The sequence below is a fragment of the Tetrao urogallus genome (genome assembly GCF_951394365.1).
Source record: "Tetrao urogallus genome assembly, chromosome: 1".
Taxonomy (NCBI): domain Eukaryota; kingdom Metazoa; phylum Chordata; class Aves; order Galliformes; family Phasianidae; genus Tetrao; species Tetrao urogallus.
The window spans coordinates 74,304,682-74,324,841 of record NC_136813.1 but is presented as its reverse complement, the minus strand read 5'-3'; the positions used below and the strand labels follow the sequence as shown (position 1 = coordinate 74,324,841).

Genomic DNA, 20,160 nt, shown 5'->3' with positions numbered 1-20,160 from the left:
ACAGCAGAACAGCACTGAGCCTTTCGTGGAGCCAGGGGGCTCCTGCCATCCTGCCACAGCCCCAAGAGGCAGGGCTGGAGGCAGCCATCACCCCAAGGAAGTGGCCAGGTAGAACTGCCAGGGCCTTACAAGCAGAGACCACAGGGCATAATGCAGTGCTCCAGGGGGCTGCAGCTTACATGGCAACACCCATCATCACACCTCGCGTTTAACATCAGAGCAGTGCACATCTTATCTTGAAACAGAAATGAAAGTGGTACCTGGATCTGGGCCTGGCTTTAAGTGCATGAGGTTCCTGAGCAGCTGAAAGAGAAAAAAGAACTGCTAGCACATAATATGTTAAATAAGAGCTGTTAGATCAGTGTACATTTGAGTTTAGCAAATGTGAATGTGAGAGCTTGCTCATCTCACGCAATTTGTTTTTGCTTCTCCTTCTCCTTTGTTTCTGTAATGTGTCAATATTCTGAAAATTCAAAAGCCCAAGCATAGCCAGAACTTCATCTTCTGATTTGGCTGTTGCAGAGCAGAGGAAGCAATGGGTCTGACAGCACTGGCCAGCAATTCTGGAGGCAGTCATGACAAAAGAGAGTTGGCAAGCAACACAGGAATAATATAAACTTCCCACAGAAAACATCTTTTTCCTGGTCCAGATGTCTATATGTTGTCCCAGATTCCAGAGCACAAACATTTAGGTCCTTCCTAAACACATCAACTAATTAGTATAGAAGTCCGTGTTCTTGTACCCACAGCAATTTTTAATACATCAGGTTGAAGTTACTCCAACACAGCAAAGGCATGGCATTTTAAGAAAGGCATTTTAAGGAACAGTAGAAAGTTTTGTAGGCTAAGTGTTGGACAGAAACATTTCTATTAATGTAAAAATCTCTTTCTTTTATTTGTGTGAATTCTGAACATCCTGCCACCTCCAGATTTTATGTAATAGGAAAACAGTAGTGCCGAGTTACTTTCTCTGGGAAATTCCTTGAGGCTGTTCCTCAGTTTACATACTCTTTACAAGATTTTGCTGTTGCTCTCCTCACTAACATAAAGCAATCTTGAGGAAATATATCCGTGTGATTGCTTTCAAATTCAACCCACAGAACAATCCTCCAGGTACTGCAACAGTATGAGTGATCCCAATGCACTTACAAAGTGAATCTTTACGTTTTCCTGTTGTGTTCTGCTAATCAAGGCTTCACAACACTTCAGAGAAGCAAGGAGGATAGGTGTCACGGTTTAGGGAAAAAAATTCTCAGAGCTTCTGCTTCCCTCAGATAGGTGTTAGACATTTACCATCAGCTGCTGTACAGCACTGCCTGAGAGTACAACAGATTCCCTCAAGCAGGGCAGGAGCTCCCTGTGGTAGCAGCTGGCAAATACAGACCTTTTAATGGCTTGCATTGTGTCCCTGCATAGGCCTTACTCAGGAGGCTTTAGGCATACAGAGCACAACAAATACCATATGCCACATGTACAGCCACACGCTATTACTTAACAAAAGAAATGGCTTTCAGGGTCACACAGTGATAGCTGGTGCTTTGGATGTAATAAACCCAAATGCAGCTGGCAGAGATACAAAAAAACATTTATAAACCAAGTTCTATCAGATTACCGTCACCAGCAAACTGGCTCACAGTCATTCCAGGCTTCTGTGCAACAAACTCTTATAAAAGCAATTAAAGAAGAGAGAGGGAATTACCATTAAAATATGCAGTGTGATAATCCTGCTCTCTGTCAAACTTCCTGAGAATACAACTGGAGAAGCTGCCTCTCTACAGCCATATGACCCAATTTTTCAAAATACTGCAATTGCTGATTATTAAATTACATGCACAATTATTAAATATATGCCATATAGAAAAAGAAAGTGTAAATCCTCTCCAAGCTAAGCCATGCTTAAGAACCATCCAATTTTCTTTCTTTTATGGAGATAGTAATTCTGTTCATACTTCTTTTAGAAAGCCTTTCTTCTGGAAAAATAAAAAAGACAGGTAAAACTGACGTTTTATCTGTCCTTGAGGACATCTTGTTGAAGTAAACAGAGAAACGCAAAAGGAAGAGAAAGACCTGAAAAGACTGCAAATAAAAAAATATAGCAACGTAATACTACTGCCAAGGATTTTCTTTTAAGCTCCTGAAAATCAGGAAATTCAAGGCTGCAGTTACACAATATCCAGATCTAGCCATAGCGTGAATCTTTCATAAGGTGAAAAACAATACACAAAACTCTTGTAAAACAGGTAGTTCATTATTAAGGCACGCAAACAACAATGTGGCAGCATTTCTCTGCAGTGTGCTGGCATCGTGGGACACTCCCTCTTTGCATATTTCATGTGTGAGGTGTAGGTTTGCACACATATACAACAATCATTCAAGATGATACAAAAATATTTACTTGGTTCATGAGTTTTCCATATTTCTACTGCTACGAACAAACAAGCTTAACTAACATGAAACCAAGACAAAAATCAAAGTTGTTGAGTAAATTGATTACATTCATTATTTTAAAGTTTATATGATTCCTGGATTGCCAGAGCCCGATGAACTGAGCAGCCTGGTCTGGAGCAATTAAAATCGTGCTTGATGGTGAACTTACTTATTCACTCAAACCACAGGAGAACATGAAGGTTCCCTTTTCGGCTGTTTAACTGCTTCCAGCCCCTCCCCCAGCTCAACTTCATTTTAATGTTTCTAATTACACAGAATCTACAACTTCTGTCTGTAGCCTAACAGACAACTGGGGCCTCCATGCTTTATGGGAAAACTGTCTTATAAAAGGTGCAAACATGCTACACTGATAAGGAAAACAAAACAAGATTTTTTAGTTTAAATCATCTGCAGTGACTCATCTATCATCTCTTATTGGTGGCCTAGACAAAAATTTAAATGTTTACAAATTTAATCCCTCAATCCTCTAGAAGTCCAAGGCCAGCAATGATCTTACACTTGGCAGTCTAAATAAAATGGACAGACTTTCAGAGATGCTGAGCATGTATGGTTTTTACACTGCCTCCCTTGGTAAGCAAAACCTGCAGAACTGGAAAAGGAGCAGGAGGAGATGCAAGATAGTGGGGGGGAAAAATGATGGTGACAACGGTGATGTGCAGGTGGCAGTGTTTTATTTTTCCTAAGCATACCAAAAATGGAATTGCTGAAGGGAAAATAAAACTCCTTGAATCATAGAATCTCCAAGGTTGGAAAAAACCTGTAAGATCATCCAGTTCAGCCGTCCACCTACCACCAATATTTCCCACTGAGCCATGTCCCTCAGTGCAACATCTATATGTTTCTTGAGCACCTTCAAGGACAGTGACTCCACCACCTTCCTTGCAGTCCATTCCAGCACCACTAACCACCAGAAGCATTTCCTAATGCCCAGCCTGAATCATGGGAGAAGAGGCCGACCCCCACCGCACCACAACCTCCCCTCAGGTAGTTGTAGAGAGAGATAAGATCATCCCTGAGCCTCCTCTTCTTGGGATGCTCCTGGGCAAAATGTGGAGGACAGGGACAAGGGAAATCAGAACTGATTTTTTGAATGGACCTCCTTTTCCCTTCAGAAGGGAGCGAATATGTACGTCTGTCTACATAAGAGGAGAAGCAGTTGTTCAAGATGGTTGGACTAGGTGACCTTAGAGGTCTTTTTCAACCTTAATGATTCTGTGACTCTAAGAAAAAGAGCTGATAGGACAGCTTGTAGCTGCCAAGTGTTTGGGAAGAAGCCAGGGGAAAAAAAAAGCTGAAAATAAAGAGTTAAGTTGGGAAATGAAGCATGCAGCTGTTGAGCAGCCATGAATAAATCGAGCTGTGAGACAGAACTGCTGTGACAGACATTTGGAGTCGGTTTTCTTAATCAAGGATATCTTCATGAGTAAAAATGTTTATTCAGAAGAAAAAGAAAGTAGGTCCAGATTCTAATTTCACTGGGAAATGTCCAACATTCTTACCACTCCAGGAAAGAGGCTAACAAAGGGGAGGGCAAGGGAGACCTGATGAACTGAACCGAATGCACAGAAAGTTTCTGGAGCAGCTAAGCAGTTTTCACTATGTCATTCCAAAATTAAAATTTTCCAGCATTACATCAAGAAGGTTATATCAGAGCTGGAGAAAGAAAAATCATAGGTGGTTTTGCAAGAGAAAAGCCCCAGGAACAAAAGCTTGTGTTGGTATTCTAAGTGCCAAAAGGCTATCTACCCTTAAACTTCCTGATGGAAAATGTGAACGGCATTTTATCGCAAAAAAAATAGTCAATTTCAGAATAGTTACACAGTTACTGAAACAGCACATACTTGTTTGACACCGAAGAAGAGCTTTTATCAATAAGATGCTACGTTTCATTTGTAATACAAAAAAAAAAAAAAAACAGAATTCACAAGCCTTTCAGAATACTACGTCCAAAATATTTCTGATGCACAAAGAACACGCATATGCTAAAAAACAAGGGAAGAAAAAAAAGAACCTTTTGACATCCTGAAGTACTAATCAACATTACTCATAAAGTAATAGACATTATGAGGTAAACGCTAGTTTCTGTAGTATAATAATAATAATAGTGAAAAGGGATCTTAAAAAAAAATAGCCAGATTACATTAACTTAGGTTTGCTCTGATATAAAAATATATGATTGAAATTCCAATAGAAGTAACTTGCAATTTTTTTTTTTTTTTCCTCCTTACCTGTTTTCACAGTCAAGTGCTGAAATTCCTTTGGTATCACTTTGACAGCAGTGCTTACTTTAAGAGCTTGTTAAAAAAAAGAAAAAAAATTAAATATGTACAGATCATATTTTTAGGTATCAGCTCTGAGAAAGCAGTACTAGAACAGTATCCGTTGGAATGCTCAATAAAGCCAAACATACATGAAGAGAAACCAACAATAGCAAAACAGTCTCAGAACACCAAATATCTTAACAGTATTCATAAGAGCCAAAAAATCAAGATTAGAAAGGCCTATGCTCAACTTGCCAAACAATCCCTAATTTGAGGACTTGATATTTGAATGAAGGAAGGACACCAGCAACACCTGACAGATCTGGGACTCACCTCTTTGAAGGTACAAACCCAGAAACCCAGGGCACAGCAGAGACAGCTGCTTTTGGCAACTGAAGCCTCATCAGCTTGCCCCAGGGAAGTCAAATAGCACTGATAGAGACAAGATTAAAATTCAAGAAATCACAATTTTTTGTGCTTGTATCTCTCTCACCAATGTCTATGCATCCTTTATTAATAGCTTTCTCAAGTGTTCCTCATACACTAGCATATTTTAATGCATGTAATACACTGCATTATAAATGACCACTTTTAAAGAAATCTCTCATCTTCATCTGCCTTTATCAAAGAAAGCATGGGACCAGTCTGGTTCTCAGATTAAGTTCTATTTGCACGATTTCCACACTTAACTATATCAAAACCTGATACTGTAGTGGAGATAATCTACTTGTATCATTTTGAAAATGAAGGAAAATTTGCTCCTGCAGTCCTGAACTGCAGATTCTTCTAGTGTGGGAACAACAACTCAGCCAGGAAAGCAATATATTCTTTCATTTGCTGGAATAGCAATAAATGATATTTATGATATATGATATAAATATATCATAAATATATTTATGATATAAATAGCAAAAAATAGAATGAGAGAGCATTTGTTCTTTGGCTGACAAGGTAGGAATCTGTCATAAATACAGCAAGCCCTCAGCCAAAAAGGACCACATGAATTGGAGTAGCTTCTCATCAGACCTAACACACCACCAGCCCAGAACAAAGAACAAGTTCTTTGTTTCTTCTCCTATCACAGAAGAAAACGAATTCATCAAGTAAAAGTTAGATCTTCCGTAGATGTTTGAAAGCAATAACCTTCACAGGTCAATTCCTGGTCTTATGCATTATGATTTTTACAGTGTAACAGACCTCATCGACAAAACATGAGTTTCTTGGAATACACTGACTTATCCAAGTGTTTTACAAACATACATTGATTTTGACAACTTCTCTTAAACCAAGGAATACAAGAAATCTGCCAAACTTGGTCACGCCTGTTTTAGAATGTCATTCAGGAATGTGGACATTCATTCAGGAACCTGGTCTCAAGGCTCTGATGTGGACAGCTGCAAAGTCAAGATCTACTTCTTTTTTCTCTTTTCTCTTTTTTTTTTTTTTTTTTTTAAATGAATACATTATCTGCAGCTCTGAGAATCAGGCAAGAAAATACCCACAGATATTTCATTTCCACAGCTGAGGGACAAGGACAGCAAGTGAGAACCTGAGAGGTCAGGGATAGAGAATACAAAAGGCAATGACCATGCTATGATCCAGGGCTGATTCTGAAAGTCCTGAGCTGCTGAGTGTAAAAAGTAAAAAAAAATCTTCAATTTCACTTGGTTAACTCCCAGACTCCAAGTGGCATTAATGAATCTTTTCCAGTTTGTCTAAAATGTTTGCTTTACAAGAAAATAAAGGGTTGTGGTCCTTTTTTATTAGATTGTTGTTGTTTCATTCAGAATAAAAACTGATTTTGAAATGTTGCTATTCTCTGCAAAAAAAGTAAGTCCGAAACTTGGTACAATCCAGCCTCCATGAAATCTCAGTTAACGACAATTGTAACTTTGTTGAAATAAGAAGTGCAACACTACTTGCCTTAGGACTAAACCTATATTAAAAGGCGTATTCCATACAGTTCACGTGGGATAGTTAATTATGGAGCAAACTTATTCATTTATTTTTCTTCACATCAGCTGCTGTCAATGACTTGTTTTTTTTTATATCTACAACAAAACATAACCAGCCTGGAAATCAAACATACGACTGTTTCTGTCAGCATATACATGGAATTATTAATTAACACGTGGAACTTAAGTGGAAAAAATATATATATATTATTTGAATACCTTGTTTGTCATCTTTGCTCGTATCTTTTATCAGGGCAGAATTATCAGGTACCTCTTCAGCTGATGCCTTCTTAAAGAGAGAAGATCACTTATTATAATAATAATCAGAGCAAACACACACATTTCCACAGTCAAATATTTAAGAACGCAGACAAACATGAATAAAGGTGATTTTCTCTCTTGCATCAAGATTGGCTTTATATGATAAAGAAGCAGGGAAGATCTTTAAAAAGATAGCTATGACTCTGCTTTTAAAGGTATACCAGTTTCACACCTGAAATTAGTTAAAGAAGCAATTGATCACAATTGAGTCACAAGGAACTAAGGATTATATGCAAAAAGAGACTTCCCAAAACAGAGCAGTGTCATTCTGTGTTTCCCTTTTTCCTCTGGGTAAAACTCCTGCACTAGGGCTAAAGAAATATTCTCCAGCCCTTTCAAAATAGTTAGTCTCTGCCTGAATGTTCTATTTGGTGAAAACAAGGTGGACAGCACAGTCCAGTAGTTCTGTATCTAAACCATTCTCACTGAGATGGCTGATTCTTGGACTACTATCTTTCAACACGCACTTACAGAGAAGGGAAAAATGATTTCATTAGCATGTCTGCTATAGCCTCTAATGGGAAAACGGGAATCACAGAGTCACAGAATGGCCTGGGTTGAAAACGACCTCAAAGATCACCCAGTTTCAACCCCCTGCTATGTGCAGGGTCACCAACCACCAGACCAGGCTGCCCAGAGCAACATCCAGCCTGGCCTTGAATGCCTCCAGGGATGGGGCATCCATAGCCTCCTTGGGCAACCCGTTCCATTGTGTCACCACCCTCTGAGTGAAAAACTTCCTCCTCACACCTAACCTAAACCTCTCCTGTCTCAGTTTAAATCCATTCCCCTTTGTCCTGTCACCATCTGCTCTCATAAACAGCCATTCCCCTCCTGTTTATATACTCCCTTCAAGTACTGAAAGGCCATAATGAGGTCTCCTAAGAGCCTCCACTTTTCCAAGCTAAACAATCCCAGTTTCCTCAACCTTTCCTCATAGGAGAGGTGCTCCAGCCCTCTGATCATCTTAGTGGCCCTCCTCTGGACCCACTAAAAGAGCTCCATGTCATTCCTGTGCTGGGGGCCCCAGGCCTGGACACAGTACTGCAGATGGGGCCTCACAAGAGCTGAGTAGAGGGGGACAATCACCTTCCTGTCCCTGCTGGCCACCCCTTTTTAATGCAGCCCAGAACACAGTTGGCCTTCTGGGCTGCAAGTGCACATTGCTGGCTCATGTCCAGCTTCTCATCTATCAGGACCCCCAGGTCCTTCTCTGCAGGGCTGCTCTCAAGGGGTACTCCTTAGCTGTTTCAGCAGCAACTTACAATGTAGGCATTTGTGGTTCTTCTAACTTCTGCTGTTAGAATACTGAGAAGGAAGTAGGAACAAATTCTGCAACCAATATCTATAAGAACAATTCTGTGGCCAAAACAACTATAAAACAAGTGTCAGAAACCCCACACTTCTCGAAATATTAAGTTAATGCTGCCGGTTTGATTTTTTTCTTAGGGAGCACGTATCAGGTTACAATCCACTGTGCAAAAATAATAAGAAACACAGATCTTGCAGACATGAAAAAAAAACCAAGAAACACCTCCAGAGTAAACTGTCATGAGATCTATTTTATAAAATTGCACATGTGACTCTCTAATGATTTTGAGGAAGCAGCACTGCAAACACACAGATTGAGGACTCTGAAAACATTTGAGCAAAACACTTAACATCCCTAGCTAGCTGTGGCTCTCTAAATATTATAGTCAGTGCTACAAGAAAGAAAAGCAAAAAGGTCACCAGCTGGCTAGGCAACAGAGCTTGTCACACAAAAGAGAACCAGTGGTTCTTGATCTTCACAGACTGCTTCAAAGCAGATTAAAAAAAAAAAACAACAAACAACGTTGGGAAGAAGAGGCATAGAAGCAATTCAGAGTTGAATACTTCAGCATTGCCAGATCCTATTATGATTGAGATTTACCTTTTGATGTTAGGATTTATAATCCAAGTACATGGTAAATAGCAACTATTGGCACTGCTATAGCATGGGACTGGATGAGACTTGATGCTAGTCTCTCTCTTGGTTTTTTAGCAACTCTTAGTTGTTAAGAGTGTCAGACTGAAGATCTAACTCAGTGAATGCTTGAATCGATGGAATGATTCTCACAAAATTCAATGAATTGTGAGTATGAGGGAGCTTAGAGCAACCTCAGCCGGTCGTTTTATGCCTACAGTGAGAAATCTTTCATCTCATCTTTAAGCTTTTGGCAATGAGAAGGCTTATGGAAAGGAGCCAAAAGGGTGGAAAGGAAAAAAAACAAAAACAAACAAAAAAAAACCAGAATCAGAGTGAGAGACAAAAACTTGAAAACAAAAAGAAAGGCAAAACTGTGGTTAGCAAAAACAGACACTCTTATCTTTCTTGAACATATCGTTACCAGTATTGGTACATTTTTTGAGTTTAACAAAGCCTGGTGTCCAAATGACATGTCTGCTGACATTATCTTCTTTATAAATACAGTAAAGAATCATATCCAATTTACTGTAGTGCTGTAGTTCAGCAGTCACAGTAAAAATGGTCTTCTGAAATTAAACAGACAGAATTGATGATAGATGGAAAGAGACAAAAGACATGGAGATGATGCATAACTGATTGCATTGATAATACAGTATTTCTAACAGAAAGGCCAAGTATCTAAACTGTGTTTCCTCAAATAGCCAAGCTACAAATTAAATTGTAACAGTGAATTACTGCACTTCCCACACAGTGAGATGAATGGAAGATGAATTATTGAATTTCCAAATGAAATTCATTCAGAACGTTAATTCCAAACATAAAAACATCAGTTGAACAACAACAATGAAAAATCAAGCCAAAATCGTTCTCAAATCAGTTTTGAGAAGAGATTTTGTGCTCCATTAATCCTGGATAACAAAGGACAAAAAAAACATGGTCTTACAATAAACTAATTGAGAGCTCTGCCCAACGTGTCTAAGTCCTAGACAGTGAAGAAAAAATGCAAAGCCAGGGGAACCATTGTGATAAAATCAGGTAACTCTCACTATTTCTCAGCCAGCAGGTAATCATGCTAGAAAAGTTTTCTGGTTTTCAATACAGCCATTAAAAAAAAAAAAAAAAAAATCAATTTTACTGAACATCCTGCCACCTTGCAGAAACTAGGAACTGAGTAGCAGTGCATCCAGCTATTCCCCCAAGAATGGTAGTTGACTATTACACACCGCAGTAAGTTTTTTGCCTTCATGGTGAGAACATCTTAAGGAGAGAGCAGGCAGAGGGGGTTTAACAGTTTAACTTTTGGAAATCAAATGAAAAATTAAATGTAAAATGGGGGATTTGTTGCTTGGAGTTTTTGTGAGCCTGAGAGCTTTTTCGCTTAGATTTATCCTTACTCTGCACCTATATTAATGGACCATAAACAAGCAGAGCCTAAAAATAAGACATTTAATAAAGTCATGGAATTATACTGGTTAGATTATTGGAATAATATTTTATGACCAAGAAACATAAGATGACTTAGAAAGCAAGATTTCTAGGCTTTCTGAAATATATATAACGAATGCTGTAGTCTCAGTCCCAAAGGCTGTGCTACTGAAGAACAAACTTTATCACAACTCTGCAGCAACAAAAATCTGCTCTGTTTATCTGGGCAATCACTTGTGAAGACAGCATCCTAACTGGAACAAGGACTCCCCAGACCACACAATACCAGAGTAATAGCATTGCTTTCAAAACCCAGTAGAAATGCTGTGCTTTAGTCAAGCTGCTGCACCAAAGCAATATCCAGCAAGTGCATTAGAGAGGCCACACATATTTTAAAAGTTCCAGGAAACAGAGTAGATGTTCAAAGCGTTGACTGCAGCATTACACAAAGCACACGTTACACTTGGCTGTGTTAGAAGTAGTAGCTCAGGAGGGTCTGTCCGGCCCTCCTGAGTTGAATTTGGTGATAAAAGAGCTGAGTTCTGAGCTAGTAACACCCCAGAACAAGGCGCAGGGTTGAAATAACTAGGAAAACACTTTGATGGGCTGGCATGCCATATCATCGCTTTTTAACCTGGCAGCAGCATCAGAAGAGCCTTTTACTCAATTGCAGCAGCAATCTGCAGCAATTTTCAGAGCCTTAACAATTCTGACCTGAAAGCCCATTTTTTCAGTCTATCTGCCATTTGATTCTCTGTCTTAAATGCTAAAGCCTTGAAACCCACGGTGAATTCATTCAGAATTGCAATATCCAAGCACAACTCAATGGTTGTTGTTAGCTCAGCACGAAAGACTGTTAAAGTTTAATTTTTTTTTTAACCTCAGTAATAAGGACTTCTCCTTAACTTACTTCTGCTTGCAACAGACTTTCACCTGACACTGCGATACTGTTCACAGTAGATCTCTAAGATTCCTTCCTTGTTCCCCCTCAAAACAGCTGCCCAGCTCCTTACAATTACTAAGTAGACCCTTAGGTGCTAATTCCTTAGACTATAAGAAAGCTCAACAATAAACTGGGGACTGAGTCACCTAGAACTCAATTATGTTTGTCCACACTGCGCAAAAAAACAGGGATACTTTCAACTCCAAAGAAGCAAAGTAGAAGAAACCAGGAAAAGACAAGAGAATTTTCATCTCATCGGCATGCAGGGAAACGGAGCTCTGAAAGCATGAGACTGTCTTATTGCTTGGCACTCTGCAGGAGCTATCCTGACCACACTTCCTCACCTCCATCCGGCTGAAGTCCCGAGTCGGCTGGCCGCCAGGCAATGCTTCAGAGTAAGAATCAAACAGCGCACACTCACGCAGAGGCTTCAAGGAGGCTAGAGGGGAAAGGAGAACAATAAAAAAAGATGGAGAAAAAAAAAAAAATCAACAAGTTACATGTCAGCTATGTGATTAACGTGCACTTCTTAAAACCAGTTACACACTAAAATGGAAAGCAAATAAATACCAAGGACAATAAACCCAGTCACTGCTGCAGTACCTATCATCTGCAGTATTCCTCAACTGAACAGCACTGAGAGCAGAAAAAAAGAAAAAACAGTTTTAAACTTATCATGGCAATAGTCACAAGAACTGCACTTCTATTCCATAGGCTCAGGTTCTTCTGCTGATATCACTACAGGATTACTTTATCTCACATGAATTTCCCTTAAAAGCTGGAAAATCTTTCTTCTTTAAGATTGGTATACTGAATGCAGAATAACCAGTTTTCAGGTCAAGTCTCTAGTTTCTGGCTAGCCTCTAGTTCAGCTGGAGAAATTGAGCTCTTGCAAATCTGTCTTAATTTAAAATACAGTGGATTACATACAGGGCAAACAGCTTGACAGATTTTTTGTTAATTTGTTTTAATAAAAGTTTCAGAAAATAAGGTGCTGGGTCAAATTGTCAGCAGATCCATGCCAGGATAGAGTTTGGCCCTGCACTTGTAGTTTATAGAACAAGCAATAAAACTAGCAAGATTAATTCATTCTGAAGTGCTCTGTCTTATGCTCTGAGTCACTTTATCTGAAGCTTTAATAGTCTTATCAGACACAAATATTTCCCTTGAAAAACCTACTCCATCCTGAACTTAATACAACCTAATGAAAAACAGTTTCCAGAAATATTCATCATGTTCCAAATCAGACAAATAAAACCTAAATTTCAGAGAAATTAAATCAAACAATGAAAACATTAAAAAGTTTATTTTAAAAATCTCTTCTGAAGTTTTAGCCAAGTATACGACCATTTGCTTACTTATCAACCCTTTATTTTAGAACTTGATGCAACCCCAGGGCCATATTCTTTCTTGTCATTCACAGCAGTACAGTGCACTGAGATGCTGTGTTTTTTAATTATGCAAGTCTAGAGATTTCAGAATTCTGACCAGGCAACAAGACATTTCCAGATCTCCAAATCAACAGCATTAGCTTATTACCCACTACCCATGTAGCGTGCCTAGAACAATTAGTCCTGTCACCCTTTTACACAGACCAGCTTGAAATGCTTGGCTCTGTTCAACACATGAAGAAATAATCATCTGTGAAATTGATAAATGCTCAATGCTAAAAGGGACAAATTATGGAAAAGGACTCCTAGAGAACAACCACAGCTTACCATGCCCTTCCTTCCATGGATGTAATGACTTGATACCACTGTAGGTAGATTTATTTGAAGACTTAGAATCATAGAATGGTTTGGGTTGGAAGTGACCTTTAAGATCATCTAGCTCCAACCCCCCTGCTATAGGCAGGGACACCTCTCACTAGACCAGGTTGATCAAAGCCCCATCCAGCCTGGCCTTGAACGCGTCCAGGGAGGGCACATTCACAACCTCACTGGGCAACCTGTTCCAGTGTCTCACCACCCTCACAGTGAAGAATTTCTTCCTAATATCTACTCTAAATCTACCCTCTTCCAGTTTAAAACTATTTCCCCTCATCCTGTCGCTACTTACCCTTACAAAAAGACCCCTCCCAGCTTTCCTATAGGCCCCCTTCAGGGTTGGAAGGCAGCTATAAGGGTTTCCTTGGAGCTTTCTCTTCTCCAGGCTTAAGAGCCCCGGCTCTCTCAGCCTGTCCTCATAGTGGAGGTGCTCCAGCCCTCTGATCATCTTCACAGCCCTCCTCTGGACCTGCTCCAACTGCTTCATGGTTCATGGCATCCATTACCACTGTCAGCCTCAAAGTGCAACGATCTTAGGATCTCCACCCCCGGCAACTCTAGTTTAAAACCCTCCTGATTAAATTGGAAAGCTTCCTGCCAAAAATGGTTTTCCCCTTGTCTGACAGATGAACTTGCCAACCTCAGCTTGCAAGACAGAGCCTATAAGCTATTTTATGATGACAACAGGAGTAAAAGTGGTGGTACTGGAAGGAAAACTGTAGTTGTAATTATGACAAGGGAATGTAATTAGAGAGACTGAAAGTGATGAAGTTTGGAGGTGCAGGTTTCACAAGAGCTTCTCCCATTGGACATGAAGACAGTAGAATATGATTGCACCAGAAATTACTTATTAAATGTTTACCCTATATCAGATTTATTTTTGTAACTGCAGGTTGATTTGCTCTTTTCCTGTCTTTTAATATATTCAGTGTCATCAAATTTAATGGAGATTTTATTAGGTCTCAAATATTATCCCTTAGCACTGTAATTATCATCTGTGATTAATCCTCCTTGCCCTAAAAAGCCATGCACATTTTTCAGATTGAACACTATATTTCAATGTTCACTCATAATTACAAGAGATGTAACTGAAGAGAGCAAACGAGAGGACATGTTTCTCACTACATATTGTTACTGAGGTATGCTATACATTGAAATAACTCATCCTTGTTTTTCAACTGTTGTAATCCCCATCATTAGTGAAAATTAATTACAACAGAAGCTGTGGATTACATAAGTTAAAACAAAATTCACCCTTTCCTACAACTGGTGGCTGAATGCAACATATATTAGCACAGTAATTTCTAAAGCAGTCCAGTCTTGTTTCCAACACATCTTCAAAAGACAGATACATGAGAAAATAACTAAGAGTTAAAAGCCATATATGTCTTGTTGGTTTGTCATAGCTACACATAATCGCCTGCCACTTTAGCTATAATGGCACTTAAAGCACACTGGAGCAGACAATCAGACAGAGGCAGGTAACTGTTACATGTCACACTGTTGTTTTGTGCTTTCATATATTCACTCTTCAACAATTGCATCATAAACACAATTAAAAACACACGCCTTAAAAAAAAAATAATGGGAAGCCACTATGCAATGAACTCAGCTCTACCTGCCATGTGGAAAATTAAACCTTGTTTACAAGGTTTACCGTGAGTTTCTGAGGTGCTTGGGATGTTACCCGCTGCAGGGATGTTACCTGCTTGGAGGTAGTCCGGCAGCAGTGTCTCAGGCAGTGTCTCAGGCAACTGGTAACCATTCTTCCTTGCAACCACCAGATGGAAAGCAGCACAAAACTCAGGCAGTGTCAGTGCCCCATCGCAATCCACGTCGCTGAGCTCCCTGTAGGTACAGCAGTAACATGTTTACAAAGCCATCACCTCAGGCAAGTGTACACACACAATTACAGGGGATGGAGAAATTAAGCTTTGAAAACAGGTATTTTGATAGAGGACAACCACTGATTTTTCTACTTGACTGCAACTATAAAACTCCTAGAACCACAGAAGAGGTGGCGTTAGAAGGGACCTCAAAGCCCACCCACCAGCCCCCCACCAGCTCAGCTGCCCAGGGCCCCATCCAACCTGGCCTTGAGTGCCTCCAGGTATGGGGCACCATAGCTTCTCTGGGCAGCTGTGCCAGCGCCTCACCACCCTCTGAGTAAAGAATTATCTCATAATGTCCAATCTAAATATCTCCTCATTTATTTTAAAGCCAACATTTGCCTCTGATATCATGGGCCAACATAATAAAATAGGAAGCATTATTTTTGGAGCAGCCCTTGCAAATATCTTGCATTTCTAAGGGTGAAATCAACTTTCTAATGGTTGCAAGCAGTTTTGACTAACCCATGCAGGATCTTAAGCCAGTTAAAGCAAAGTTAAGAACAGATTTCAGCAAGTGTTTAATCAGTAATGCTGACTAGCCTCAAGAAAATAGGTAAATTAAAGTTCTTGACATGTCCAAGTATCACTGTTAGGTGCTCATTAAATCTCTTGTATCTTTAACTCTTGAATGCTTATAAAACAATAACACTGGGCTTCAGATATTCAAGAATTCAATTTCATAAATTAACTCCTCTGCCAGAAGTAATACCTTACTATGAACACAGTGACTAAAATAAAGAAATGCATAACTTTCAATACTTTGAAAATAGCAAGTATTTTTTCAAGCTGCTGAGGTCATAGTGGCAAAGAATAAACACCCCATACGTTTAACACATAGTAAACTTGATAAATCACTACAAAATTATAATTATCTACTAGAAAGGAATGCTTTCTTTGTATTCTGTGCAGAGAACAACTTATGTGAGCAATACAAATAGAATGTGTTTTATTAACATATTGGTTTAATCCATTCTTCTTATATAATCTTTACTTCAAATTTAAATACTGACTTGCCCTGACAGAATGCCTTTCTGGTTGTGTTTCTGTTGTTTTTGTCATAGTATCATGGAATGGCCCGGGTTGAAAAGGACCGTGATGATCATCCAGTTTCAACCCCCCTGCTATGTGCAGGGTCGCCAACCACCAGACCAGGCTGCCCAGAGCCACATCCAGCCTGGCCTTGAATGCCTCCAGGGATGGGGCATCCACAACCTCCTTGGGCAACCTGTTCCAGTGCGTCACCACCCTCTGAGTGAAAAACTTCCTCCTAATATCTAACCTAAATTTCCCCTGTCTCAGTTTAAAACTATGCCCCCTTGTCTCATCATTATCCACCTACGTAAACAGTCATACTCCCTCCTGTTTATATACTCCCTTCAAGTACTGAAAGGCCGCAATGAGGCCTCCTCAGAGCCTTCTCTTCTCCAAGCAGCTTTGTTGTGTTGTTGGTTTTCTACTTTCCTTTTATTTTCTTGACTTACAATCTGCTTTGAAAAAATTCCAGACACATTCTTGGATCCCAATATATGTTCCGGCTCTTGCAAGCTTTTCTTCATATCCATTCTCACAACAGCATATATAAAGTAAAAACTCATCAGCATTTTTGAACAACATTTAAAACAGTTTTCCTACCTAGATGGAAGGAAGACACTGAACTACAAAGCACCACATTGTTCATGAAAAGATTATAGAATTCTTGTCAAATTTTATCATGTACAGTTCCATCTGCAATTGTTTCTAAATAGACTCATTAAAAGGAAGTGTGCTACTTCATTAGAAAAGCATTGATGAATTATGTAGTTGTACTTACTAAAAATTAGGCATTAATTAGGCCTCATCTGACAGAACAAAGCTAGGACCATAAAGCCAACAACACATCTAAAACATTCCAAATGTGCCTTCCTCTACATTGTTTTATGAAAAATGTCAGTTCGTTGAGCTAATGATGTTCCTTACAGCACACTTAGGAACAGCTCTCAGTTACACTGCTCTTCAAGCCTTTCCCATCCCGCTGAGCAAACAAACATCCCTGCAGAAAAGAAGCGTGTCAGGAAGATCAATGAGCACCCTGCTGCTTGGGCCTGAGAGTGAATCTGGAGATAAGAGTGATAATTAGAATTGAAGACACTTTTTTAAATTCAAAAAGAATTCTTCGATTAGGTATCTTTTGAAAAACAGGATACGCATCCCAAATGCTACTACAGTACTTACCAGATGTGTGAAAGCTCTGGGATGGGCAGCTTTGATTTCGTGAAGAAATTCTTTGCCACGGAACCTGTTGGGAAACCATGCCTTATCAACTGCTAGAAATTAATTCTCCAGTTGTTTACATTTGGTCCAGGCTGCTGCATCAGAAGCAGCTGGTTAGTGTATGTTCAGCAGGCACCAGGATTAACCGCATCCTAATGTAGCTGTTGGACCATTTGTAACAGAGAAATCCAGACAGAGCTGTTGACCTCATTTCCCCATTCCCTCCACATGGGAAAAACGGATAAAAGAAAAAATGCTTCAGTGATAGTGATTATAACTAACACACTACCATGTCACCAAGGATGAAATAACAGACACAAACAGCTCTGCTTCATTCAGAAGCCACATGCATGGCAGTGCAGTGCTGCAATGTATGCTACTCTCCCAAATCACTGCTTCAACCACAGCGTCACCTTGAACGGCCCAAACGTGAAATAAGCACAAGGGCATATTGCTACTGGGGCAGCACAAGTTCTCTGTGTTCTGGAAGCCCTGCCAGGGTGTAGGCTTACAAAACCTACGTTGATATTTTACAGAATGTAAAGCAACACACACTTCTAGGTCGATACCCCTTTTTTCTTCATGCATTCAGGTCAGATCACCCACTGCAGTGTGTGAGAAAGATGTAACTAGGACAGGTCAAGATACAGCTAGCACAGCATGTCATCTATGGAGCCAGATGTCAAGAAAGGAGGACAAGACCATGACAAAGCCATGTAATAGTACAGCTCCAAAATATCCCCTCAAGCACTGACCAGGGCTAGGACTGAAATATTCAGTAACTACTGATGGATTTTCATATGATGGATTTCTTAAATAAATTCCTAAGCCTGAACAAATTTCTAGCACCAGTATCACCCCACAGCAAAGATTTCTACAGCTTAATTATTTTAAGACGTTGTGGGAAGCTCGAATTTATCACTTATAAGCAGTATGTCTGGATGCGTAAGACTGTCTGAGAGTCTTGCTCAACATAAATAAAAAATGCAGAGCTCCCTGAGAAACTCTATGTGAGTATACACACATGCAGACAGTCACAGATGTATATAGGTGTGTGAGGAAATGCAGTGTAGTTGAACAACCATTTTCTCCCTCGAGTAAATTATAAAAAAGAAACTTAATTGAGGAAAAGTATTGCAGAAGCATTAATTTCTGTCAGCATCAGGTAATTCATCACAGAATCACAAGGTTGGAAAGGACCTACAAGATCATCTAGTCCAACAGTCCTCCTATAACCATTACTACCCACTAAGCTACTAAACCACATCTTGTAGCACATCATCCAGACAATTCATTCATTCAAACCTTCGGCTCCATCCAAGGATGCTGAATCCCAGATGATGCTGAAGAACAGCAGTACAGCTAGACTCAAAAAATGTCCTCACTGTAAACACTGCAACTTCTTTGACAGACTGTCAGTACCTGCAGGGAAGCCTGTCACAGGCACCCTGATCCTCCCACTCAGGATGGAAACGCAGTCTCATTATGCTGTTACTACAATTATACCATGTATGTGCTCTCCAGCATTTGCTTTTAACCACCTCGAAGACAAAATCTCAGTCCCTCAGAGCCATAAACCCTCAGGCTTGATATGCAGGTCAGTTAAACACACGCTTAGCTTTCATCATATGGAAGCTGTCGCTTTTCTGTTGGGAAAGTTAAGCCCAAGCCTACAGAGTTTTCAGTTCAATAAACACTGCAGGTGTGATCTACAAATACACACACTCAGAATATTAGCTCATCTTAATTTTCACCAAACCACAATGCTTCTCCTAAGAGGTATTTTCTCCAAATCAGGACCAAACATTTAGTGTTGCCTCAAGTCTGAGCAGCCAGTGTGCACATTCTCTCAAAGGTTTCAAATCATGCACTGGAAACAGGTAACCAGTTTGTTTTCGTGTGAAGTCACGAATTTTTTATGTCTTTTTCCCCTTAGCTCTGCAAGCAGCTTAATCAAGGACAAAAACATGATGTGTACCATTACTGCTACCAACAATAACACCTGTGAAACAGGACAACAGGAGTGCAGATCTATATTAAAAAGCACCGTTTGGATTTCTTTGGAAGATGCACAAGGGAAAGAAAAAACGCCTTGCCTGATTCTCTGATGGAAGAATAAACTTGCAGGGACTAAAATGAAGGGGAAAGAGATCTTCAGTATTGAAGAGTATCTGCAAAACTGAAGGAGGTATGATGCATTCTGCTTTTCAAATGGTTACCCTTCGGAACAGAATCAGTTCTGAAAGAATTAATATCCCTATTTAGGAAAAAAACATAATGCCCACAGTATTGGGCTGTTCTTTAAGTTACCTGCCTTTAAAAATAAATCACAATGAACTCCTGTCCATAAGCTCATTAAAGAGAAAACAAATAATTCAACTACTTAATACTTCACATCTCTCAACCTGGTCCCCCTACTCAAAGTGGACATGCCTTGGTAAAAAAATTACCTGAAATAAAAGAGTTCAGATCAGGCTGCAGGGACTTGAACTGGTTGACATAGTAGTCTCGCTGCTCCTCGGTTATCCTCCAAGGGTCATCTGAGTAATGGGCACTGCTGTCCGGCTGCTCCCGCTCCACTGAAAGAGACTGAGAGAAGGGTCACTGGCACTAGCTGAGAGGGCCAGACAGGGCTCTGGGAACCTTAACAGACCAGATTCGTGCTGTTCTGGCAGCAGACAGGTATTCAGAGAGATGAAAAGTAGAAATGGCCACGTTGATTACTGTCTCGTTACTTTTAACACTGAGGCTAATACTTTATCCGGACAATTAAAGGAAGTTTTACATTACCAAAGCTAAAAGAAAAACAAAATCTTACTAGTGCTGACCACAGTAAAGTCTAAGTCATCCCTTACCACCTCTGAATTCATTTTGGGGTTTCAGCCATGCTTACAATCTGAACTCAACACCATATATCTAAAATGGGGCTAGTAACAGACCTATATCTATAC

General features: G+C 39.8%; 1 protein-coding gene across 1 annotated transcript in view; it reads right to left on the bottom strand.

The window, feature by feature from the left end:
* The window catches only part of REPS2 (RALBP1 associated Eps domain containing 2), a gene marked incomplete at both ends in the record, with an annotated part of 94,030 nt that overhangs the window by 36,419 nt on the left and 37,451 nt on the right, over positions 1-20,160 (bottom strand). The window contains 7 exons of the mRNA XM_079549194.1: positions 261-303; positions 4,677-4,742; positions 6,884-6,953; positions 11,646-11,740; positions 14,773-14,915; positions 17,171-17,234; positions 19,660-19,798. Coding sequence (XP_079405320.1) covers positions 261-303; positions 4,677-4,742; positions 6,884-6,953; positions 11,646-11,740; positions 14,773-14,915; positions 17,171-17,234; positions 19,660-19,798 — 620 coding nt within the window. The remainder of the gene's footprint in view (positions 1-260; positions 304-4,676; positions 4,743-6,883; positions 6,954-11,645; positions 11,741-14,772; positions 14,916-17,170; positions 17,235-19,659; positions 19,799-20,160) is intronic.